At 47.8% G+C, this 22,760-nt stretch overlaps 1 protein-coding gene across 14 annotated transcripts in view; it reads right to left on the bottom strand.

Moving 5' to 3' along the window:
- Window positions 1-22,760, bottom strand: part of pard3ab (par-3 family cell polarity regulator alpha, b) — a 226,785-nt gene that overhangs the window by 44,085 nt on the left and 159,940 nt on the right. For all 14 annotated transcript variants that reach the window (XM_086204487.1, XM_086204489.1, XM_086204488.1 and 11 more), the window contains 3 exons: window positions 21,806-22,055; window positions 16,192-16,320; window positions 9,549-9,830 (listed from right to left, as the gene is read on the bottom strand). In XM_086204487.1, the coding sequence (XP_086060613.1) occupies window positions 9,549-9,830; window positions 16,192-16,320; window positions 21,806-22,055 (661 nt within the window). The remainder of the gene's footprint in view (window positions 1-9,548; window positions 9,831-16,191; window positions 16,321-21,805; window positions 22,056-22,760) is intronic.

The following is a 22,760-nucleotide window of genomic DNA, read 5'->3' as shown; positions in this document are numbered from 1 at the left end:
GCTGCTGGCAAACAGGAACATTCCTCATGGAGGGTGGATGTATTTTTTCCACAACAATCTGACGTAGGAGAATAGCTGAGAGCAATCTTTTGGAGGGCCTCATGCGCAGACATCTGGTTTATTAACTGAGATCTTAATTGAAAGTGCAGGAAAACAATATTTTACTCATCTCAAGGGGTTGACGACAACTTGTGATATAGATTTGAGAAGCGTATTTAAAATCAACCTTTTCAATCAAGGCTGCGTTCACGGGGGGAAAAAACCCAAACAAGCCTGAATGTAATTGTCTTGACTGGCTGACTAAATACAAGGTTTACTTTTGAAAGTGGATAAACACTCATGTTTTTATTATCTAGGTAAGTCTTTATATCGTCTTTTTAAAAAAATGCAAACACACACACACACACACACACACACACACACACACACACAACTTCCGTACTTCTCACAGCCTCTAAAATATGCAGCCATTTTCCGGACCGGGGAATGAACATAATTAATTGACTTCAAAAGGTCAAACGATATTTCCAACCACCTACACTCGCGCAGTATTTAATATTACAACTACAATCACCAGTCTAATTCATAGATCCTCTGCGGATCCTCATGGAGCCGAGCACATCTTGATTTCAGAGCTAATTAAAACAACTCCTGCTCAATGATGACTTTGGCTCGGTGTCACCACTCGGCCGCTCTGTCACCAGGTGTCCCTCCGAGACCAACCTAACGAGGTGGACAAAGGAAAAAAAATTAACTGATGGCGACATCTGTATTTAAGAAAAAGGATGACGATGCTCAGTTTCTAGATGTATGGCACAGTGGAGAATAAGACATCACCCGCCTGCTCGATCTGAAAGTACAACGGCCTCTGAAAACCCACTGAGCCGTTCTCTCCCACATCCATAAAGGATTCCCCAGGGTGGAACATATATCTCTCCTCTGTAGCTCTTGGCCTTGATCCAGGGATTAGACGCGGACGGGCTTGTCTCTCTTCATATACAGTATAAGTGATTCCACCATATAGGAGCAGATGGCATCGCACAGACCCTAAATTTAATCCAACCTATGTCACGCTCTCTGCTCATACACGATATGTAATCGTTTGTATATGACAAGTTGATTAAAGGACGGTGTCAGCCGCCTTAAATTGTTTTAAATGGTTCTCTGGCTGGGCGACCAGCAGGTGTGAGCAGCAGTCAAACGCTTCAACTTTTGCTCCCGATCAGCTCATTGAATAAAACAGAAGACAGGAGCACGGCGCAATGAGGCGCCCCCTATTGGCTGGTTTTAGGCACTCAAATGTATCAGACGAGTGCTCAACACTCCCTGCTTTGGAAATCAGGAGAAATTTGCCTCCCGGTAAGACGCTTGCTAGCCTTCACGCTGCGCACGCCATTCCTCAACAAACGTTACACACCTGACAGATGCGACGACGGGGGAAGACACGCGGTAGGTCTGCAGCAAATGACAGAAACTGATTGTTCGCTGGGACCACAACATGCCCTCAATACCCAAACACGACTGTCTGAGTTCTCCTATAAACCTGCAGGTGGCAGGTGGGGCAGCTTCAGCTGCAGAGGCCCTCTCCTCCAGGCCGACGTGCGATGGCAGCTCTTCAAAACTCCGTCTATACGAGGAGAGTGAATATTTCAGGCTGTCGTGATGAGCCTGGAGCGGAGATGTTCCCCGAGCTACAGTGACACGTCCTGTTCTACTCGGCGAGATCGCACATTCAGACCGAGCAGCGCAGCAAACCAGCCAACATCTTGTCTGTGGGTCTCTTCGCACATGACAAGCCCAACATTGGAGCAGCTGAGGTGCAGAAAGATGTGATGCAGCTTGATTTTTCTCAGGTCTTGAATGGATGCTAGGAGGGGAAAAGTCACAGCTGTGAGTTTTTCTAACTCCAGGTTAGTCTGGCAGGAAGGAGCTGACAGCAGAAAACAAGTGAGCCACTTTTCCACTTAGTTTCCAGCTGAATGTTTCACCTTATGTACTTGGCTTTGAAATCAAATTCATCAGACTTCACACGGAATATGAAAGCAATCGCAGCTCTGTTTAACTGCAGAGTGTTTGAATCCTGATTTAGTGGTTTAAGGAAGACTTTCCACAGCGACACGTTACAGCGTCGCTGGTCTGGTTCTGTAGGAAACACGCTTGGCTGCGATGACATTTCTGAGTGGAAATCGACGACTGCACAAGAGTAAACATGACGTAATAATCTGTTAAACCGTTCAGTGGCGTAGATGGCTGCTGACGCTAAAACGGAGGGGAGGAACAGATTGAGAAACACTCCAAGGTCAGATGGGCAGGATTAGAGAGACATGGGAACCAGAGAGACATAAACACAAATTATGTCTGCTGGTAAGTGGATTACAGAGGATTACATGGGAGAAAGTTGGTCCCATCATGCAAAGTACAACAGTGGCACCTGTGTTTGGAAATTCAACAAAATCACATTTAAGCTTGCCGAGTCTTTCCAGTTTTAAATCCCGCACACATACGTGTGGGTTTTGGAGTCGAGGTAGGTATTAGAGTAATACATGTCTGATGCTTGACTAAGGCTTCTGTCAGGGGTCTCAGAGCCCCCCAGGCATCAAGACTGTAGGATTAACAGCACGGGCCCAATGAATAAGCTTACTTACATTAATTGATAAGTGCTGAAGAAATGCTGAAATATCAAGCTGTCTGGGACTCTGTGGCTCTGAGCCGGCGGTACCTGTACTGAAGGGAAGTCGGGGACAGAGTTGGTGAAGTGCTCACAATAAGACGTGGGGGTGAGGAGTACAGACGGGAAACAGCAACGGAGACGTGCATCCGCCCAGCTGATGAGGGTCAGGTGGACGAACATTTACGGTGGTGCTCGGACTGTCGAGCGCACCTGAATATGAGCTGCACCAACAGAATTGAAAAAGAAAACTAACTGTACAAATACAGGCCGTCTACAAGCCGCAGAAGTCCACGTTGCAACATGAGATATTGACACGGAAAGACTTTTTAAAATTTGGGCAAAACACCTCGGCCGTCTGCTCTCTGTGCGTTCGCACGTCTTCAAGAACGTTTTCACGTTGGGGCCATCTGCTTTTGTTACCTCTGAAAGCTTTTGTCGTCCCTTTGCATCGAGTCATTTCTTCACGCTGCCGTCTCCAGCGTCACACCGTTGATTCATTGATGCCAAGCTCACGTGCAGCAGCTCTGGTTCCCTCTTCTTCAGGTCGACTGCCTCCAACTTAAAAGCTGCACCATGTGATTTCTTCCTGTGGTTTCCATGACGTGGGTGTGTGCACGATGCACTTAATGACGGTTCAAAACTTGCGCCTTCCTCGGCGCATAATCTCACCTTTCTGTCTCTCTCTTGCGCTTCCTGCTAGAGCGCCCCCTGGAGGCCATTAGCCCATAAAAATCTAATGATTATCTGCATCATTGTTTAGGCCGCGGGGTTCAGAGAAAAAAGTAGCGGCTTATAGTCCGGAAATTACGGTATTCACCTTGAAATTCTGTTTCGGTGTCCATGCTGTCCTCTGTCACAGGATGTAAGTTCCCCCCCTCATGTCTGGTGCTGTGCACGCAGTGGGAAAATGGATTTAACAGGGAACCTTTGCTGAAGGGACTGTCTGCCCCTCATTCATGACAAATCGTCAGTTAATCTTAAATAAAGCTGGGAGACCAGTGGCGAGTGCAACTTTAGCATACTTGAGATGTCATGCTGATTATGGAAACTGCTCCTTCTGGGCGGGGCCACGTTCAGATGTGCCAAAAACACGGAAAGTCAATATTACAGCAACGCAAAAACAACCGTGGTTTGTACGATTGAGCAGAATTTTTATGTCCGAACATAAAAATATAACTGAAAACAACATGGAGTTAATTAAGGTTGGCGGGTCGCTATCATCATCATCATCGCCTATCCAAGTAAACATTTACCAATTTGGATGATGGAAGAGGCAGACCACTGAATTAGCAACGTGGAACAACAAAATCAGCCCCAAAACTCACGGCCCCTCCCCCAGAAATTCTTTCATACACGTGTCTGTGAATACGAGCCTACACACGTTGTAACAAGGAACCTTGTGCAGGGTTAGTGACGTCCAAAGTGTACACCTTGGTTTCAGGGTCTGTAGAAAAATATAATGAATCTGCTTTGTGCAGTAGAGCAACAGGAGACGCACACAATTCACAGGAAAGTGGGAGGAAGGCAGCAGCCCGTATTGCTCCAGGGCTTCGCCGCTGTAAATCAGCGCAAGCTCCGACCACCGTCGACAGAAATCCTGTCAGAGTCTCAGAATAAGGCAGAGAACTTTGTATTCACAGCTGCATATACCTGCCACCTTTGTCTATCTGTGGCTCACACACACGCACGCACACACACACACACACACACACACACACACACACACAAACACAACTTGTCACTATCACTCCTGTACATTTACAGTTAATACGCATGTGCACATGAACAAAAAACATCTACACACAGGCAGGATAACACAGCACACATACACAATATTGAACAGTGATGGCACCCAGCATACATGAAGTCAAGTGTGAACACACACACACACACACACACACACACACACACCACCTTATCAGCCTGTGGAAAGCTACAAGGCGACTGCTGTCTGTTTGCCTGTGTTGCTGTTCCTGGTGTTCTTGTGATACAACAAGAACACGTTCTCTCCCTGCGAGGCCCCGTATTCCCCCGGTGGAGATGAAATGTAATGGAGCCGATTCAATAAGAGCGCTGCCTCCTCGGGAAACACAGAGAATCAAATCACACCGAATCCCTCCGAGCCTTCCCAGCATTCACTGCTGCCTACGAGTTGGGAGGGGAATAAAACAATGGTGGCTGATTCTCTTGGCTGGCTGCACACTCTCCCTCAGACAACAGGCGCGGAGTGGGATACGGCAATTGTTGGGGGTTAATAAAACTATTCAATCACATGCTTCCACAATATGTTTTAAGTGAAATCTGCAACCTTGTAAGCTGCTTCTGGATTTTCCTGCTAATTAATGAGCTGGCAGGATGGAGCTCATCAGTCGGCTTCCTGAACCAAGAATCCCAGGCACGTTCTCCAAAGAGGATTTGATTATTTGCCATGAATGTCCCTAACCCTAAACATACCAGTTCACACACGGCCGTGGAGTCAATAAGTGGGAAATTCACTTCAGCGTTGTTTTTATTTATCCAGTGTTTTTATTCTGTTGGGTCCAAGGCTAATTTACAACTCGAGGGTACCGGGACAAAAATGAAACGTCACAAGATGCCACTCCAGCACAGCAGCGTGAAGTATCTTTTTGGTTGTGATGGTGGGAAAACATTTGGGGAGATACAAACACCAGGCTTCGGATAATATTTTGTTTGGCAGGTGTATAAGAGAGAAAGACTGTCCCAGCAGTGATGTTATGCAATTTGGCTGAGAGTCAAAACTCAAAAAAAGAGACTGTTCTGATGCACCGAACCACCTACACAACTTGTGTAACACGGCTACATTATGCAGTACAACCTAAACATGTCCAAATTCAAATTTACTGTCTGGTTAAATATGCAGCTATGAAGCCTCAGCGCAGGAACCATCTGAGCAACATGCCTGAACCTCAAGGCAGAAGCTAAATGTTGTTTCAGGCTCTCAGCAGCCGGCTGAGGGCCTGCAGTTCTCATGGTGGTGCCCCGTACGGCAGAGGAAACTCCAGACGGCTCCCAAAGGCTTCCGAATCTCCAGCCGGCCTCCTCGGTTGTTTTTGTTTTTAAACCTCTGCAGTTAAATTGAAATTGTTTGACAGCGCTACTTTTGAAGGAAAAGCAGGCAATTAAAGACAAATTCCACTGGATATTTATGCAGCTGCGTGCTTCTTTTTCCCCCTCGGGCTGCCAGTGCACCGAGGTGCTAAGAAAGGCAATTGTACGTGTTACGGGCCCACGAGGAGCTGAGACTCGTGGGGGCCATGGGATTCTGGTATTCTCATTTAGACATTGCACATGTCGGTCCTGTTGTTCAGCGACGAGTAGAAGGAAGTGACAGCGGCGTCGGGGTTAAGATCTGAATTTCCTCTGAGCAAGCAGGCCTTTGAATAACAAGCGTCCGGAGCATCCTGGTGGCCATGTTGATTAATGACCATCTCATGTTAGTTTATGCAGGAGTGCAGTAATACTAGTATGTACAGAGTAACAAAGCTGCAGATATTTGTACTTTTGCTCGTCTCCTTGCGTCGACGAAGGACTCAGCTGCGTCAAACACAAGCCCAGCACTGCAGTGGGAGCTGATCTGAAGATTTCACTGTGAAGCCATTTTGCTGTTCAGCTCCGTTGTGCTGGTTTTGAAAATGTTGCTGTGTGTTTGTGCCTTTGCGGTTTCCAGATCGAGTGTAGCTTTGGTAGCGTCATCACGGCCGCTTATGATTAGCATGGCCGGATAAAGAGTTCTGAAGAGAAACTAAGAGGAAGTACAAACAGACGTCTTTCAAGGACCGCATTCAATCTGACGGCGTGACAATCACAACGCTGCAACGAACGACCCGTGCAACAACAACCGCAATGACATTCAGAAGCCTATCAAGCGTAGTTGAGCTGATGCTGATAAAAGATCCATCTGCTCCTCTACTGCAAACTACAATACTTTATAATTTTCAATACTTAATAATTTGAGGAGTGAAACAAGGAGAGCCCGTCCGGCAGACTCAAACCACACCTCACGCTGGTCATGTCTGAACTTATCATGCGTGTTTTAAAAAGCTGTGTTTGTGCAAGAGAAGAAAAAAAGAATTCTCCTTGACTCTCAGTTTCTTGTGTTATTGCTTTGATCAGATCTCTACAACCCTTCGGCCCTGATACGAGCCCCCGCTGCCATCCGAGCCCCACAATAACAAACACTCCCACCGCGGCGTCCCGCGCTCCCACGTTTGGCATGGCAGTCTAATTCACTTCCTGTTCACTAGGGGGCAGACAGGAAACACACTTCCTGGTTCTGGACGTATATTTTTCTTACGACTGGAGTTCTGGGAAAGAACACATTATCTTTAAGGGTTGTGTGCCTCTGGCATGCTGGACCCCTCATCCAGTCAAAGCCACTAGGAACGAAGCCTGGGAAGACGTCTGAGTAGAACATTATTGAATTGAAAATGTCATTCTTTTACATCCACCGTGAGAGTGTTCAGTTGTTAGTTAGGTATTTTACACACTTTACTGCCGACTAATGTCTGCTTCTGTCCAACCAAAGGTCCAAAACCTCCACATCTTTTACGTAAATGCCACAAAACAAAATGGAATCCCACATTTTGAAAGTTTAAATCCACCAACACTCATCATGTTTCTTGCTGAATGAGTTTACTAATGAAACAATTAACAGACTTTGTCAGTCATACAGAAATAATCACCAGACCTTTTATTTCAGCACTAATTCATTTGTTTGCTGATGCCGTGGTTGTACTTCACCTCATAGATGAAATACCTTGTTGGCTAAATAAATATAGTTAATGAATGCTAAAGCTATAAACTTTAATAAGCTTATGATTAAAATTCCCTCACCTAATTAGATAGGAGCCGGTATCTTCCATGCTGGAGCATTATCTTCTGTTTTGCATCTGCATAGCATCACAAAGTACCACAGCAGGGACTTGGAACAAGAAAAAAGTGCAACGACAACAGCAGCACAATGAATTATGAATCAATATGAGCTGCAGCACTCTTGAGGTACACACAGGCTGCCGGGGCCATCTGGGGATGTGCACAACCCACTAAGACTAAGACTAAGACTAAGACTAAGTCTTTCATTCAGCTCTGCCGCTGTTGCACTGCAGGCTGTCCTCCATCAGCTTCACATGTCCTAAATCCATCTTGGCCTGCAAATCTCTCCATTCATTGATTGGAGGAGAAATAAGGAGCGACTCAGCACAGACATGGCGGTGCAGAGAGCCACCGCCGGCGGCCAGCTGTGAGTCTGACACCATTCAGGAGGCGATAGAGCACCGCAGAGACGCCATGTTTATATAGTTCAGCATGGAAGTTAGCACAGGTTCCCTCGAATCGCAAGCCATTGAGATTGTCTATTGACTTATTGTTGAAATGAGGCTAAATAAAAGGGACACGAGACTTGCATGTTTGACTTTACAAGATAATCGTCACTGAAGTCCCCCACGTGTCACCTGGATGCTGTAGTGTCACCTGGAGCGTGGAGTGTGTGGTGTAGACCGACATGCATCTGCTCGCACGCGTAACGAAAGGCCTCGTCGATGCAGACCACAGCAGCTGAGCGGTCTGCCTCCAAACGTTCATCCTACGCCTGTCCACACGCTCACAGTCCACCCCATCTCCTCCTCTGGCTTCAGCTCTTTTATAGCTAATCTAGTCGCTGTTGCTCAATTTTTTTTAGCTCCAACTGCAAAACCATTTGCTCAACATCCACCGCCACTGTTCAAAGAACACAACGCAGCACCATGAACGCCACCAACTTGAGTTTTGGATGTGTATAAATACTCGCCAGTGGTGTAGTTTGTGTTTTTGTAGTCATCACTTTTAGGATTTTTGATGCTTAAATGCAATGGCGACCAGTACAAAGCTAACGTTAGGCTACGAGAAAATGACATCACGACGCGAGGCTTCAACGTCACAGCAACTGAGATCAGAATTCTTCTGTTTTTGGCTCAAATGTCTGAGGAAACCTCTGTCGTCTAATTTCGCCCGACGCTTTAAGGGCGCATGAAATGCTTCAAAATTCTCGTTTTCTATTCGCTGATAACTTTACGCAACAGGGCGAAACATTAAAATATGTTAAGCCTCTCACCTTATTTCAGGCATTTAACCGCTGACGTTGAGCTGTTTACTTGGGGTCACTGAGTTGGCTTTGGGTTACAGTCTCATAATTCCTCCTGTACAGTATCTGAACACAAAGCAGACACTCGGTGCTCAGGATCTCCTTGCCAAGCCACTGAGGATTATTTTAAAATTACAACGGCTGCCAATCATGCACACAGAAGGTGCGAGTTGGCTGCTGCTCAGCAGAACGCTTCACGGAAATGTAGCTAAGTGAAAAGGCAAAAAGGTGAAAGCAACAAGAGAGACTGAAGAGAGGTAGAAAGGTCAAGGGCGACACAAAGAGAGACTGATATTCAAAGGTTTCCATTCACTCGCTCCCTCCCCGGAGTAATCCAACTTTCCCCTGAGAATGGTGCATTGTGTCTAGCAGTTGGCAAGCTGACATTTACCGCCTGCCTTCTGTTGCTGTGATTATTTTCTCCTCCAGGTGTGATAGCCAGCATACTGTTTCTGTGCCTCAGACCTAAGAGAGCTGGGAATGCGAGGCAGAATCCAGGCAGACCTTTTACTCAAATACCATGACCGGGTCCTGCTTTTGAATCAGAGGTAAAAAGGTTGCTGAACCATGAATGGCAGCCCGTCACCGGTGTGAAATGGCATCTGAGGAGGAATGCAACTCCACTGGAATTCATCGGTTTTAAGTCGCTCGACAACATAAACGACAACACCATAAAACCACAGCGGCAGCAGAGGAGCTGCTTTATACCTCCAGACATCGGGCGGTCCTGCTTCCTACCTGTCTGCAGATGGGGGCCGCTCACTGCGAGCCTTGCTGACTTGGGTGTAGAGGGAGTCGGAGTGCTGGTGCTGGTGGTGCGGATGGATGTGCGGGTAATCGTCGCGGGGGCTGTGGGGCCGGCTGTGCCCGCTGTCCACAGAGCTATTCAGGGGGTTGATGCCGGCGTACGGGTGCTCGTCCTCAGACGCCCTCTCTGGGGAGCGACTGATGTCCAGAATCTCAGCGTAGTCCCGTTCCCTGGCCTGGCGCTCCCTCAGCTCCCGGGTCTTGGCCTGGATCCTGATGGTGAAAATGATGATGGACATCCTGGTATTAAAATCTTCTTAGTTCATGTTGGATTGTGGGAAATGTATTTAGACGTTGAGTAAACACTGTCCAACATATCCTGCAGTGTCTGAGGAAACAGGAGTTGTGTCTCTCAGTGATTGTGCTTGTCAGCATGTCAACACAGGCAGAACTCACTTTTATGCCTTTCAGGGAGGAAAATGTGTCAGTGGATTCAGAGGTAGAGGTGGTGGTGGTGGTGGGGGGGGGGGGGGCGCTTCCTTTCACTCAATACCTTTCACTGAAGCTTCGACAGCAAAGTGGGTTTGTAAATCCATTAATGATGCAGCCTCTGAGGGAACAAACATCTGTGCCGTTGTAACATCTCTGTCACACAAGAGGACAAACATTCTCTCCTGTCTGGATGGGGTCTGTCGGCGGCTCCCAGCTGAGGACACATTTGGCTTCATGTACGTTCTACTGAGGCTTCTGCTACACCAAAGACCCTTTGAGCAAGTTTAAATCAGCTGTACTTCAACCTCTACCTCCTCCTGGTGAGGGAACCTTCACCATCAGTGTGTGTGCGTGTGTGTAATTGAGTTAAGCTACATCTGTAAGTACCTCTAAGCTAGCAAGGCACCAAATAAACACTTGTATCTTTTCCCATCTTCCTCACCGTGATGATGCTGATCACATCTGAACGAACTCGTCAAAAACAGCAGCAGAAGTCAGTGTCAGTCTGTGTGTCAACGACTAAACGCCGTCATGTTTGGGGGTTTAACTCACACCCCGTAACAGGATCCGCTAGCCGGAGACGCTCCACGTCTCAGGCGTCACATGAACAATGAGCAGATGAGCCACGACAACATCTGCTAGTGATTTGTTTATTGTGCCTTTTGAACTTTCCATTACAGAGCAGAGAGAAGATGTGAAGTCCATTATTTATGCTGGGTTTTTTCCCACCAAACACCACAATGTATAATAGGCTCTCGCCCCCACAGCGCTCAGCGTTAAGAGAGCTACTAATGTACAACTCCCATCCCTTTCTCTGCCTGTCTCTCAAACACACACACACACCTTTGACTTCTCTCTGTCTCACACAGAACTCACACTTGTTCTGTTTAGGGCCGTTATCATGTGAACTGGCAACGCAGTTTTGTAAAGGGGGGGGGGGGGGGCAGTGGGGGTGGTGGTGGTGGGGACTACCTATCGTGCACACCCATAATTATAGCCTTGCCAATTATCAGAGCTTTACAACTACCAATTATCATCGCGCTCTCTTTTCTCCAGGCCCATTTTTAATGGCGGTGGGAAAGTCAATGGGGCAGTCACATTGGTGTGTGTGTGTGTGCGTGTGTGAGTGTGTGTGTGTGTGTGTGGAGGGGGGGGTTCGACTTGACTGAACACCCAGTGGGCCAGAATCCTCCTCCAGAACATTCCCATGCTGTGCATAATGAAACAATAAATCTAATAAAGAGGGCTCCCCATCGCATGCTACACAACGTGGAATTTTTCAAAAAGGCACATATGGATGGAAAAATAAGTCAGAGGAACAATCCTCAGTAAAAATGGGCTCTTCGCCCAACAACTTAATCCACGTCAATGAAAAACCTGTGGATGCTGTGCGTGCACTTTATGTGGAATCAGCAATTATCTAATAGTGCAGAAGGAAGCGGGGCCCTTGAAGGATCTAACTTTAAACCCAGAGGAAAAGCTGTGTTTTCCATCAGAGAAAGCAGAACCAGCAGAAGTGGGAGCCACTAATGATTGTATACACAAGCTGATAAGATAAGACCAGAGCAGCCAATCCAGAGCCCTTCCCTGAAGAGCCTCTGGACAGGTCAATGGGGCCACTTGAGGAGGGAGGAAGGACGGAGCCTCCAACCGACAGTGCTGAGTGAGGAAGAACATACACAGCTGCAACTTAGCGTGATCATTTTGACCAAATTAACTTTCTTCTGATTCAATTGTTTGGTTGACAAATTGTCAGAGATCAGAGTAAAAACCATCATCGGCAGAAAAAAGCCACACTGACTGTCTGGGACTTTAATTTTTGCTGAATAAATCTTGAGAGTCTAATAACTGAGATTATTACCAGGTTAATCCTGACGGTCAGAAACAACTGAGAGAAATCCCACTGATAGGGTAACAAGTGGGGCTTGATTCGAACATAATCTAATCTCCAACTAATTGAGGCCAACAATTTTGGATTGAAACAACTGGTCTGCAGCCACAGACTCGCTCCTGTCCTGCAGTTCCCTTCATGTCAGGGTTTTGACTTTCTAAGCAAGAACAACCTGATCAACACGCCGCTCCGGCTGGGGGCTGAAGTGAACCGCCGCGCCCTTAGTCACCCAACATGTGGAGCTCTTGTTTTTGTCGTGCTGAGAAAAAGAAAACGAAAAACGAAAAAGATGCGATGATGCCCAACTGCTGAATGAGAGAGACACCAAGCAAGTTGGCAAGACTTCCTTGGATGGAGTCATTCTGGTCACTCGTGTTGGGTGGTGCGTGGACCCGGTCCACACAGCCCGGTGGGCCTTTATGCTCCCAAACAGTTTTCTTGAGTAAATTATAATAAATCCATCTATCGAGGACTTGATGCTGCACCGAGTGGATTCCCCCTCCGCCACATGCCTCCATCGACATGACGAGCACTTCAAAAGGAAATGTTGCTAAAAAAAAAAGTTCTGCCGGGGAGGAAAAGCAGTAGCCTTGATGAGAGATGGAAATAGTCGGCGTGAAGGGTAAACGATCAGACAGGGAACCAGAGAGGGGGCGGCTGAACAAGAAGGGGAGTCGGTAGATAAAGGGGTATAGAAATGGCAGGATGGGACATTATAGCTCCAGAAATGTGTTTGACGAGTGACCTTTCTACCACATCGAGCCAGAACAATGGTCCATTATGTGCTATTGTGCCCGCCGTGTAATAAAGCTTCATCTTAGCGCGAAGGCTGACACAACTGATAGAGCCCAGTGAAAGGCAGGAAATACATGGCGGGAGAAGGTCCAGTGGGATAAGATGGCCGCTGAAAGTCATTCTGGTCTGATAACGTGGACATCCAGCGGTGTTTTATGATACGGCGCCACAAAGCTTGGACCCGTTCTGAGGCACTTGGACTGTTCCTCGACTCAGTCAATTGAACTTGTGACCGGATGACTTCTGCTTCAGTCTGCAAAACCGATGAACAGGCAACAGTAAAAAAGCCAGCTAGCGATACCAGACGGTTGCCGCTGCTGCACCTGGTACACCCACGACAGCAGAAGCGACCTCAGCAGGTCTGTGCCGGCTGGTCTTGGTCTAAATCCAGTGATGCATTTGTTTGTTTTGAGGTGCCGTTGTCTTCACACAGGATATCAGTGCCAGGGAGTCCGCTCTTCTCATCGGCCCGATGTGTCGCAAGCTGAAGTCAAAACGGGAGCAGAACATGAGAACGGACTGCGTTCCTGCTTCTCTGATGCTGTGGCACTGAGCAGCTGATGTTGCCTCAGGCTGCTTTGGAAGTTGGGAGCAGTCGGGTTGAGTAGCTGGCGTGGAGGCATGCTGAGGTACTTTCTTTGGAAAAAGGGGGATTGAAGTAGTAACCCTTTGATTACCGGGACGGCGACTCTGCCCCCTGAGCCAGGCTGCTCCCAGGAAGAAGGCCCTGTGCTGTTTAACCATGAACCTGCTGCTGTCGTCACACCCTGCAACATGAACGGAACTGCAAAGCCCACATGCTCAGGAGAGCTGTTCTGCGTGGATCACGATACCAAACACAAACGGTACTTTTGAACGTCTTTGCTACGTGGTAATACTACGCCTCTGTGACTGTAGGACAGACTTCCAGGCGAAGGACTGGGAACAGATCGTTCCACCTCCCAGCCAGCAGCGGAGCTAGCGGCACCTCGTCAGTGTCTCTGGAGCAGGGACAGAGGGAACGGTGGAACATCCTCCAAAATAAAAAACACTGTTGTGTCTGCAGCACAGCAGAGTCTCTGTGGAAAAGGGGACCTCTGTGACCGGGTCTTGGATCGGCGGAGAACCCAGCAGTAATCACCTGCTGTGCTGGACTTCCTGGCAGGGTGAAAGATGTTATCAACTAAATCAAAAGCCTGTCTGCATGTTCAATATTCTGGATTTGAATTTTCCTTTCCTCAACAAGATATTATTTTCACGTGGTCTACAAATCACCTCCCTGGCAAACATAAGTGTCGCTTATGAGCTGTCGAATAATTGCACAGATATTCACTGTCCTGCACACGGCCTGGGCCTCGCCCAGAGGATGAAACTATTCAGAAATAATATCATTTAGATGGAAATATGACCACTTCTTCCTTCACTTGTAAGGAATTGCGGCCTTATATCATTGTAATTCGAATGGTATTCGATAACGTACTCAATAATAAATCCTGTATTTCCTATGAAGCAGAAGAAGAAAATGATATTACAGACCTTTTGAAACTTCTGCAAAATTAGAAGATCAAAAAAGCTTCCCAACCTCCAGGTTACAACTGAAAAGAGAAAATGTAATGCGGCACATAAAAGTCAGCAAAACCCACAGGAGGCTCTGCCTTCTGGAGCCTGAGCGGCTCCACACATGAAGGTGTGCCCGCATGTCTGAAATGAAACAAAGCCGCCCTTATTAATACGTTTCAAAGCTCCGCCGCCATAATCAACTCAAGAGACTTTAATATTTACAGACCACAAATAAGAGAGAATCCACTGTTAAGTTTGAAGACCAAAGGTTTTAGAAATCCTCGCCATCTTCTGCATCTGCAGCAACCTTCTGCCAATTCATAAAGAAAGACTCAGCTACAATCATATTATTGGACTTCTTGCTCTGCAGGCGTAAAGAAAAAAAAATCACAAACTAAATTTTCATAATGAGCGAGTGCAGCAGTAATGACCGCCGCCGCTACGTGGAGAGGTGGGAATTAATTTGCGGGCAGGGCTGTAATGGCCTTGGCATTTATAAACCATTGCCCCCAAAAACTGGTGCGAGGCCCACCTGACATTTCATTTAGGTGAGAGACAGAGTCGCAGGGAGGAAGAGGCTTGCTGTCTCGGGGCTATTTTTTTTTTCCCCGACGTTCACCTGATAACAAGAAAAGACAAGGAAATGATGAGGTTCCTACCCATCTAATCAGTTTTTACTGCACAATTACGGGTCATTATTTTACCCTCGCGGGCGCCACGGTTCCTCAGAGACGTTGTTCAGTCTGGTATTTATGCCGCGCTGCACGGTGACGTTTTACGCAACCCTGTGTCTTTATTTGTCTTTAACATTAAAATAAGTCACAAAACCATCAAGCACCACTGGGATGAACTGGAACACCAGTTGCTGATGCTTCAGTGGAAGTGCTGGGAGCAAATTCCCCGCAGCCAGGTTGGGAAGAAGTCGAACAACACCCTCAGAAGAGAAGGGAGGCTGTTCCAGCAGCAGAGACGGGCCAGCGGTTCTGTAATTGCATGTTCAACAGCCACTAAGTGGTTGAAGGGCTTGCCTGTCCACAGGCTTTTAACCACACAGCAAAAACTCCAGGACCATCGAGATCCGCCTAATATTTCCTGAGATGAGAGTCATTAATGTGATATTTCTATGGAAAGTGCCATTAAAACGTCTGTGGCTGAGAAGCTAACATTTCATCCACTCATCATCCACCGTCGCTAAGGTGAACACGAGAGCTCATGAGGCGGAGCAACGCACCAAGACACGTTTCAGCAATAACAGGAAGAGTAACCCGTCAAGTGTTTGGTTAGTGACGTCAGAGAGGCGGCGGGATCAGCTGATCTGGGCTTCAGCTGCAGCTGCAGGTTGTGGCAATGGGTGGAAAGTGAAATATACGGTCACTCTCGCAGTGTTGACAAAAGCCAAAGCAGAAATGTGAAGAAACTCCCTCAAGGAGGCAGACTCAGGCACGTGAGTCCCGATGGTCCGGATCAAAATGTAGCAGGTTCTTTCTTGGCCTGTCGCTCCCTCAGCTAACAGACCTGAGATCAGCCTGCTCGTTTTTAAATGACACAGGATCCCCAGGTGTTTATCAGAGCTGTGAGCGGCACAGAACCTTCAAGCTGCGACCAAAACTCATTTCAGCTTCAATGAGCATATTGAGGGCAGATGAAATGCTCAACACAGACGCTTTTCATTTGGCTTCGCACTCGTCTCGCTGTGATCAAGGTGGATAAAACACATTTTAGCATAAGAAGCCCTGCGAGTGATCCCGGGAGAATAGGAATTGTGTATTTGCTTTGCTTTGATGCAGGTTTCTCTCACTAGAGCTGCAAGGTTGTGACAATGTTTTCCTTTTGAAATTAGAATCCGCAGCTGCGAGGGAATCACGCGGAACCAGGGACAAAGAGGCTTTAGCACGACGCCGTCGGAAAGCGGCTCACCTCTCCTGCTCCATCCTCATCTTCATCGTCTCCTCCTCTGAAGCCTGCGTCTCCTCTGCTCTCCACTTGCTTGAACCTTTACGGTCCACTTTTTCCCCGGGCCGCTCATCCTTGCGATGCTTCCCAAACCTGGAACACAAACATAGCAACCATCAGCAGGTCGGGCTTTTCTCTTTTTGCAGTTCCTCGATCAGTTTTTTTTTCCCAGAGAGAGATGCGCTGGTGTGCGTCAGGTGACAGAGCAGGATCAGGGAGATCCTTCAGGTCTGAAACCATCACTTCAACCTTCTGATGTTTTTAACGACTGAAAATGTTAACCCCACTAAAACCCCGCAGGCTGGACTTGTGCTTGAGTCAAACTCTCGAATGAACCACTTGGATGACGCTCAAAGCCAATTCAGTGTCTTAAGAGGCAGAGCGGTGAATGAAGGAGGCGTCGGCCATCACGGTAATGATATTGACTGAGAGGAATAGGAGTCACTGCAGGGACATTTCAGCCTGATTGGGCCGGTATAAAGCAGCAGCGCGTCGGAGGAACGACTTTGGCGCTACGCTCACTTCTACAATGAACCTCTGTGATTATTCACAGGGAAATTAGTCCACAGAGAATATCTACGACTTCTAAAGAGATAGTGCCCAGGGAAGGTGTGTGTGTGTGTGTGTTTTAATGAAAGCCACAGACGACCAGTCAACCAGAAAGAGAAAAATGAACAAGTGCACAGGAAACTAAATGAATCAAACATTAAGACACAAAACTAAACTACACTGAAAGATGTCCTCAAGTGCCGTGAGTGCGCGTGCGTGTGTGTGTGTGTGCGTGTGTAAGTAAAGAGGGAGTGAGGTGGCACAAGAAGAAGAGAGGCAAAAATTCACATCATCCAAAGAAGCGCGAGTGTTAAAGAACTGAAGAGGAGAAGAGTGAAGAAGCACCTCTTGGTTCTGTGAGTCCGTCAGCGTTTACATCCGCGTCCACGCCGAGACGTGTTGTTAAATGACGACCATAAAAATGTTTACATGTGTGCACGCATCCCATCACAACACTCACTACCTGGATACAGAATCGATCCAAACCAGTCCAGAAAGACGGCAACATGACCTGCAGCAGTCTTGACTATCCCGATGCTTCCAAAAGTCATTCAAGTTGTAGTTGTACCCGTCTTCCTGCAGAATCCCATCGAAACACGTTTTTTTTTGTTTTAGATATCCTGCTGACAAACACACCATCACACCTGATGGTGGGCAGAAATTTTTATACTTGTTAAACACAGCCACCGCAACTCCTCGAATTCCTGAAAAGTCTTCACAAGCACAAAAGACAGTAGACAAAGAGTGGAGGACACCGGCGTCAGAAAAGCTGGCGGAGGAGATGCTGCGGGGGAGCGTGGACCTGGGGACCAGGGTCCATTACCTGATGAATTTAACTAGAGTCGTCTGAGAGGCTGACGAGAGTGACAGCTGGCCATTAATGCTGCGAGGAGCCGCTGTGATCGATACCAGTGAGCCGTTGTTGGTGCTTTCTCTCTCCACACCACTAACTTTCATTAACAGCCTCTTAAAAACAGCCCAACTCTCCCCATCTCACACACACACAGACACACACACACACACACCAAGATTTATGACTGCATGGAAAAACTTTGGAGAGGAGACGGCAGGGCATTTAATTATCTTATATTCCAGGCACGGTTAGACTCGCCTCGTCTGGTGAGCCCGAGGCCATCGATAATACCACTGTGACGGGTTTCTGAGGTTAGAAACAACAACTTTCAAATGTCAGGGATACGTCTGGGTCTGTTGAGCAGACCCCACGCATGTCACCGCTAATCATTCCAACGCCACTAAGGCGGCACTACGTCCTGCCGCGTTGCCGCTAGTTTTTGGTGGCATATTGGAAATGCGGCACCACAGAAATGTCAATTAAACTGAGACGTTCACTTGTCACAAAGTACAGAAGTGAGGATAAATGAACGCCGCTCCAGCGCTCTAATCACCGGGCAATGGCAGGCTTGAAAATGTCTGCTAATAATCCAGAAATCTGCTCCCGCTTCCATCCCACGTTTGATAAATGAACAATCACACTGTGAAATCATTACCAGGAGAAAAAGTTCGTCACATCATTTGCAGTCTTGGCAAAGACACAGAAATGAATCCAGCATCTTCCCCTGATTTGTCCTCAGCCTTTGTTCAACCACGTGAACTTTGATGAACAGATTCAACTCTGGTTCTTGCGGTCTTAACGATCAACTTGTATTTATTAAACCCAAAATCACAAGTCAGAGTTTGCCCCGAGGGGCCTCACGGTCTCTAAAGTGGTGTGAGACCCTCTGTCCTCAGACACCCCCATCACAGATCTTCAGTGCTGGGGACACGATTACTCTTTCGTTCCAGGACTGATGGTTGACGCAGGCCTTTATGTTCCAGGACCAACAGGAACAAACAGGAACCGTTTCCAGAGCTCCAGCTAATCGGCCACGCTGTCATCAATAACTTTTTATGTGTAATTTTCACATTACGCTTGATGGAGGGCAGCCAGGCGGAGCAACGGTTTGTTAGCGTCCCACCCAGCAGCAGCACCACTCAGGGGGGTGTGAAACTCAGATAGTGTGAAGGAAATAAAGTAATAAGAACTCTTGATGAGCGAGTTGAACACTAATATCCGAGCAGATCCCCAACGTAAGCCTCCACACAGTCGATATGAAGCGTGCGTGTGTGTGCGTGTGCGTGTGTGAGAGAGAGAGAAGAGTTTATCCCGACGAACCACCTCCTGAGGGGCAATGTGCAAAAACTGACTTTTTTTTTGGGTATGTTTTACTTGAATGTTTGATGAAAACTTCTCATGAAAGGTCACTGACAACCTCCTGTTAAAATCAGACGCACACGCACTGGCTTTTCTTTCTTTGAGAGGATGACACTTGGGTGTGTTTGGTGCTGAGTTGCACCAACAGCTCACGCTTCTGCACAGCTGCTAACCTGCTAACATGCCGCTCACGCAGCTCCTCCTGGCGAGATAAAATTCATCCATCCAACATGTTGTTTAATTCACTGGAGTTTAATGAGCGTACCAGCATCCAAGGGTCTTAATTTGCTGACGGTGTGCAACAGAAGCGATAGGTTATGATGCTACGGCGATCATCAGAGCGCTTGTTAGCATCATTGTTAGCAGGTCAGAGAGGTCGAGGGAATGAGCGTCCCTCCGTCCACTGAGGAAACTTCTAACTCAAAAAAAAAACCCCAAAAAAAACCAAGTGTGTGTTGCTGAGAGTGGCGGCGGGCAGATGGGGAGAGCGGCGTCACAGCGCCTCGTGTGCGACGTGACCGTGATGAGGTTTGTCAGTGTGAGCCTTTTCTAAGTTCAGGCTTGTTCACTTGCTCTTGACGGGAACACACACCAACGACACTCCAAAACTCCTCCAATTTCTGGGCAACAGCCGACTTCTCCCATGCCAAGCTAACAGACTGGGTGTTGCTTCTGAGTCCAAGTGATGATCAGAGAGAGAGAGCGAGAGAGAGAGGGGCAGGGGGGGGGGGGAGAGAGAGAGAGAGAGAGAGAGAGAGAGAGAGAGGTGGATGGAGAGTTGGCAGGCTGCTCCGTTGGCAGGGGTTGATGGTAATGAGGCTTTGATTGGGACCAAGTGTGAGGCCTTGGAGACATGAGAGGGTCAGGCTGTGGCAGCTCTGTTGATCTCTCTCTCTCTCACTCACACACACACACACGCACACACACACGCACCCTCCCCCTCACCCTCCCCCTCACCCTCCCCCTCCCCGCAAACACACATCAAAGTTCAATCTCGGCGACTCTGGTGCACCGAGACTCTTCACTCACTCGTTCACACACAGTCGCTCAAACACATGACACTCGTCAGGGGCTCTCGACGTGCTCCAGAGCCACTCGCTCACACACTACTTTCATACACTTCTCAAAAAAGAGGAAAAAAAAGAAAAAGGTAATTCTGTTCCCAGCACATCCAGCCTGCGTGCTTTGGGCCAACTCACACATTTGCATGCTGTTTCATCATGACATGTTGACACCTACAAAAAAAACAACCATCCAATTTCTGACTTTTATTGAAAAACCTTTTAGGAATGTGTTTGTTGCGAGGCGCCCAGTGCCGCGGTGTTCACGATACTGGTGCTCCTCGCGTTACCTGTCAATCAAACAGGGTGGGTGGGACGGATGTCCGTCTTGGTTCCGTCTACAGGCCATTGAAAACCCTACCACAGATCTCCAGGAGATGTGCGAGGTCACGTATCAAAATGCTTCCATCTTTTTAGCCTGAGTCACAAACCCCTGCGACTTTTACAGGGTTTTCACGGCCGTGTGATCCCAGAACAGCCGACTTCTGACAGCACAACTGTAATCACAGTTAATTGACTAAAAACAAAAAAACAAAAACAGAACAATAATTTAATTTAAGAACAAAAATTCGAACAGCAGCTTGCAGGGCTGGTGATCTTAAGTCATCATCAACATCAGGGTACGGTCAAAAACCGGTTCTGTCCCGTGGAAGCGCGAGCCGTTTTTGAATCGGTGGCACATTCTTATCATGCATCATGCACGCATCATGGAAGATAAAACACGTGACAGTTTTAACCCTGTTTTTCTTTTCTCGTGCACCTTAACAACCTACAGAAGTGCACAGAACCTTTGACATCACTGTGGACGCCAGGGGCAGGAAACAGTGTAACAGAACAACCTAGCAGCCGAGACCTGGCTCTTCTGAGGTGAACGTCCGGTGAGCCGCCCCAGAACTCTTGTTAAAAATAAAGGCTTAACAGGGCCAACAAAGAGCGAAATGGGAATAACAAATTCAGATGATCATCTTTATTTTTCTCATTTATGACAAACTATAAGATGCGATAACTGGCGTGAATCGCACTCTTGAAGCACCTCCAGTCACGTTCTGGTGGGTTGTTTCCTCACACTGGGTGTGTGTTCTAGGAGAGAACACACATCTGCTCAGGCCTCTGCCAGGAAACACTCGGCACCCATCAGACAGGCAGTCAGAGTTTTAATGGAGCGGATCTGATGCGGCCAATATTGAGCCAATCAGAGCGCAGCGGTCATTGGGAGGGAGAGCTGGATTCACATCGGCTGTGTGAATCCTCCCAAACTTGTGTGACTGCAACAACCTGTGTGTGTGTGTGTGTGTGTGTGTAAAACTAGCAATAAGCTGCCAATGTTGGTGCCTCAGAAACGAAGGAAGACTGCTGTCATGGCCACACATCATCCCTTAGCTTCCCCAGTTTGAGGTATTAATCACGTTCTTATTCTCCACAAAGGAGCAGATTATTAACTGATGTGAGAAATCGATAGGGAGCTCAAGCGATTCCAGCCTCTGAGACCCAGACCTGCTTGCTCCAGCTCTACGGAGGCCTGGAGGGCCAAAACACCACCCCAGCTGTCACTGACACACCTCGTGGTGTTTTGACAGACAGACGCACCTTCATTTTTAAATGGCACCTGTGGCGATGTCATCAGGAGATGTTGGCGATTAAAGACATTTTAGACAGAAAGTTGAGCGTGGAGGTGTAAAGTCATGGAGGTGAAGGTCAAATGAAAGACACAGAGGAGGTGTGGTGAGACGAGGAAGCCGTACGCCAGATGTCCTACCTGAACATGTCCCCGAGTCCTTTCAGCATGCCCTTCTTTGCTTTTCCCTTGTCCTTGTCTTTCTCCTTCTCCTTCCCTCCCTCCTGCTGCTTCTTCTTCTCCTTCACTCCTTTGTCTTTCTTCTTCTCCTCTTTGGTGCGGTTGGTGCCGTTGACCAGCGGTTTCTCGGTGCCGGACAGCGGCGTCTGATCGGCTACCGTGGACACAGACTCCCTCCCCGATCTGGAGCTCTCCTCGGTGTCCTCCTCCACTGCAGAGAACGTAGAGGGAGAAAATGATCCGGAAGCGATTCAATGCTTTATTTTGAGCGGCAGAGCAACGTGAACACTAGAAATGCTGCGTCACGTGATGTCTGGGGGTTCAGTGGGAGCCGCATCAGCTGCAGCTACGCCCCTCCTCCTTTGACTATGAGACATAAACACCTAGTTTCAGAAGGCGACTTTGGTTTTCAAGCCCAAACCTGTCCAATCACAGTACCGAACAATTCATAATTAACCTGACAGAAATAAGTGATCGTTTGTACTTGACATCCGGCTCATACGTGCTAGGTTTCGTGTCATCTGATGACGTTTCCTGCCACGGAGTCTGACCCTAACGCATCATCAGGTCCTGGTCCTCCTTCAGGTGCCTCGTGCTGACAGCATGAAAACACAAGCATGAAAGCAGCTGCCCATCACTGACATCAGCCACAACACCGTCACGCTCATGCATGAGAGCCAAGCCGCATCAGGAGTTTAGTCGCTACGGAGCTCGTTTAGTTCAGGACTGCCGCCACCACCGCCGTGTTAGTGGCGTCAGTACGCCAGCGGAGGTTGCTTCCACATTTCAGAGTGATGAAAGTTGAAGTTTTTCTCTGAAGAATGAAGACGTGGTTCCCAGTTGCGGATGGTCACGGTGATCAAACCTGTGGTTCCTTGGAAACAGGACAGTTTTATTAGACGGGGATAAATGCAGG

This window comes from Aulostomus chinensis, chromosome 5 (assembly GCF_037954235.1).
Source record: "Aulostomus chinensis isolate RoL2024-O1b breed Wild chromosome 5, RoL_Achi_v1.0, whole genome shotgun sequence".
Classification (NCBI taxonomy): Eukaryota; Metazoa; Chordata; class Actinopteri; order Syngnathiformes; family Aulostomidae; genus Aulostomus; species Aulostomus chinensis.
The sequence above is the reverse complement of the archived record's forward strand: the minus strand, read 5'-3'. Positions and strand labels throughout refer to the sequence as shown.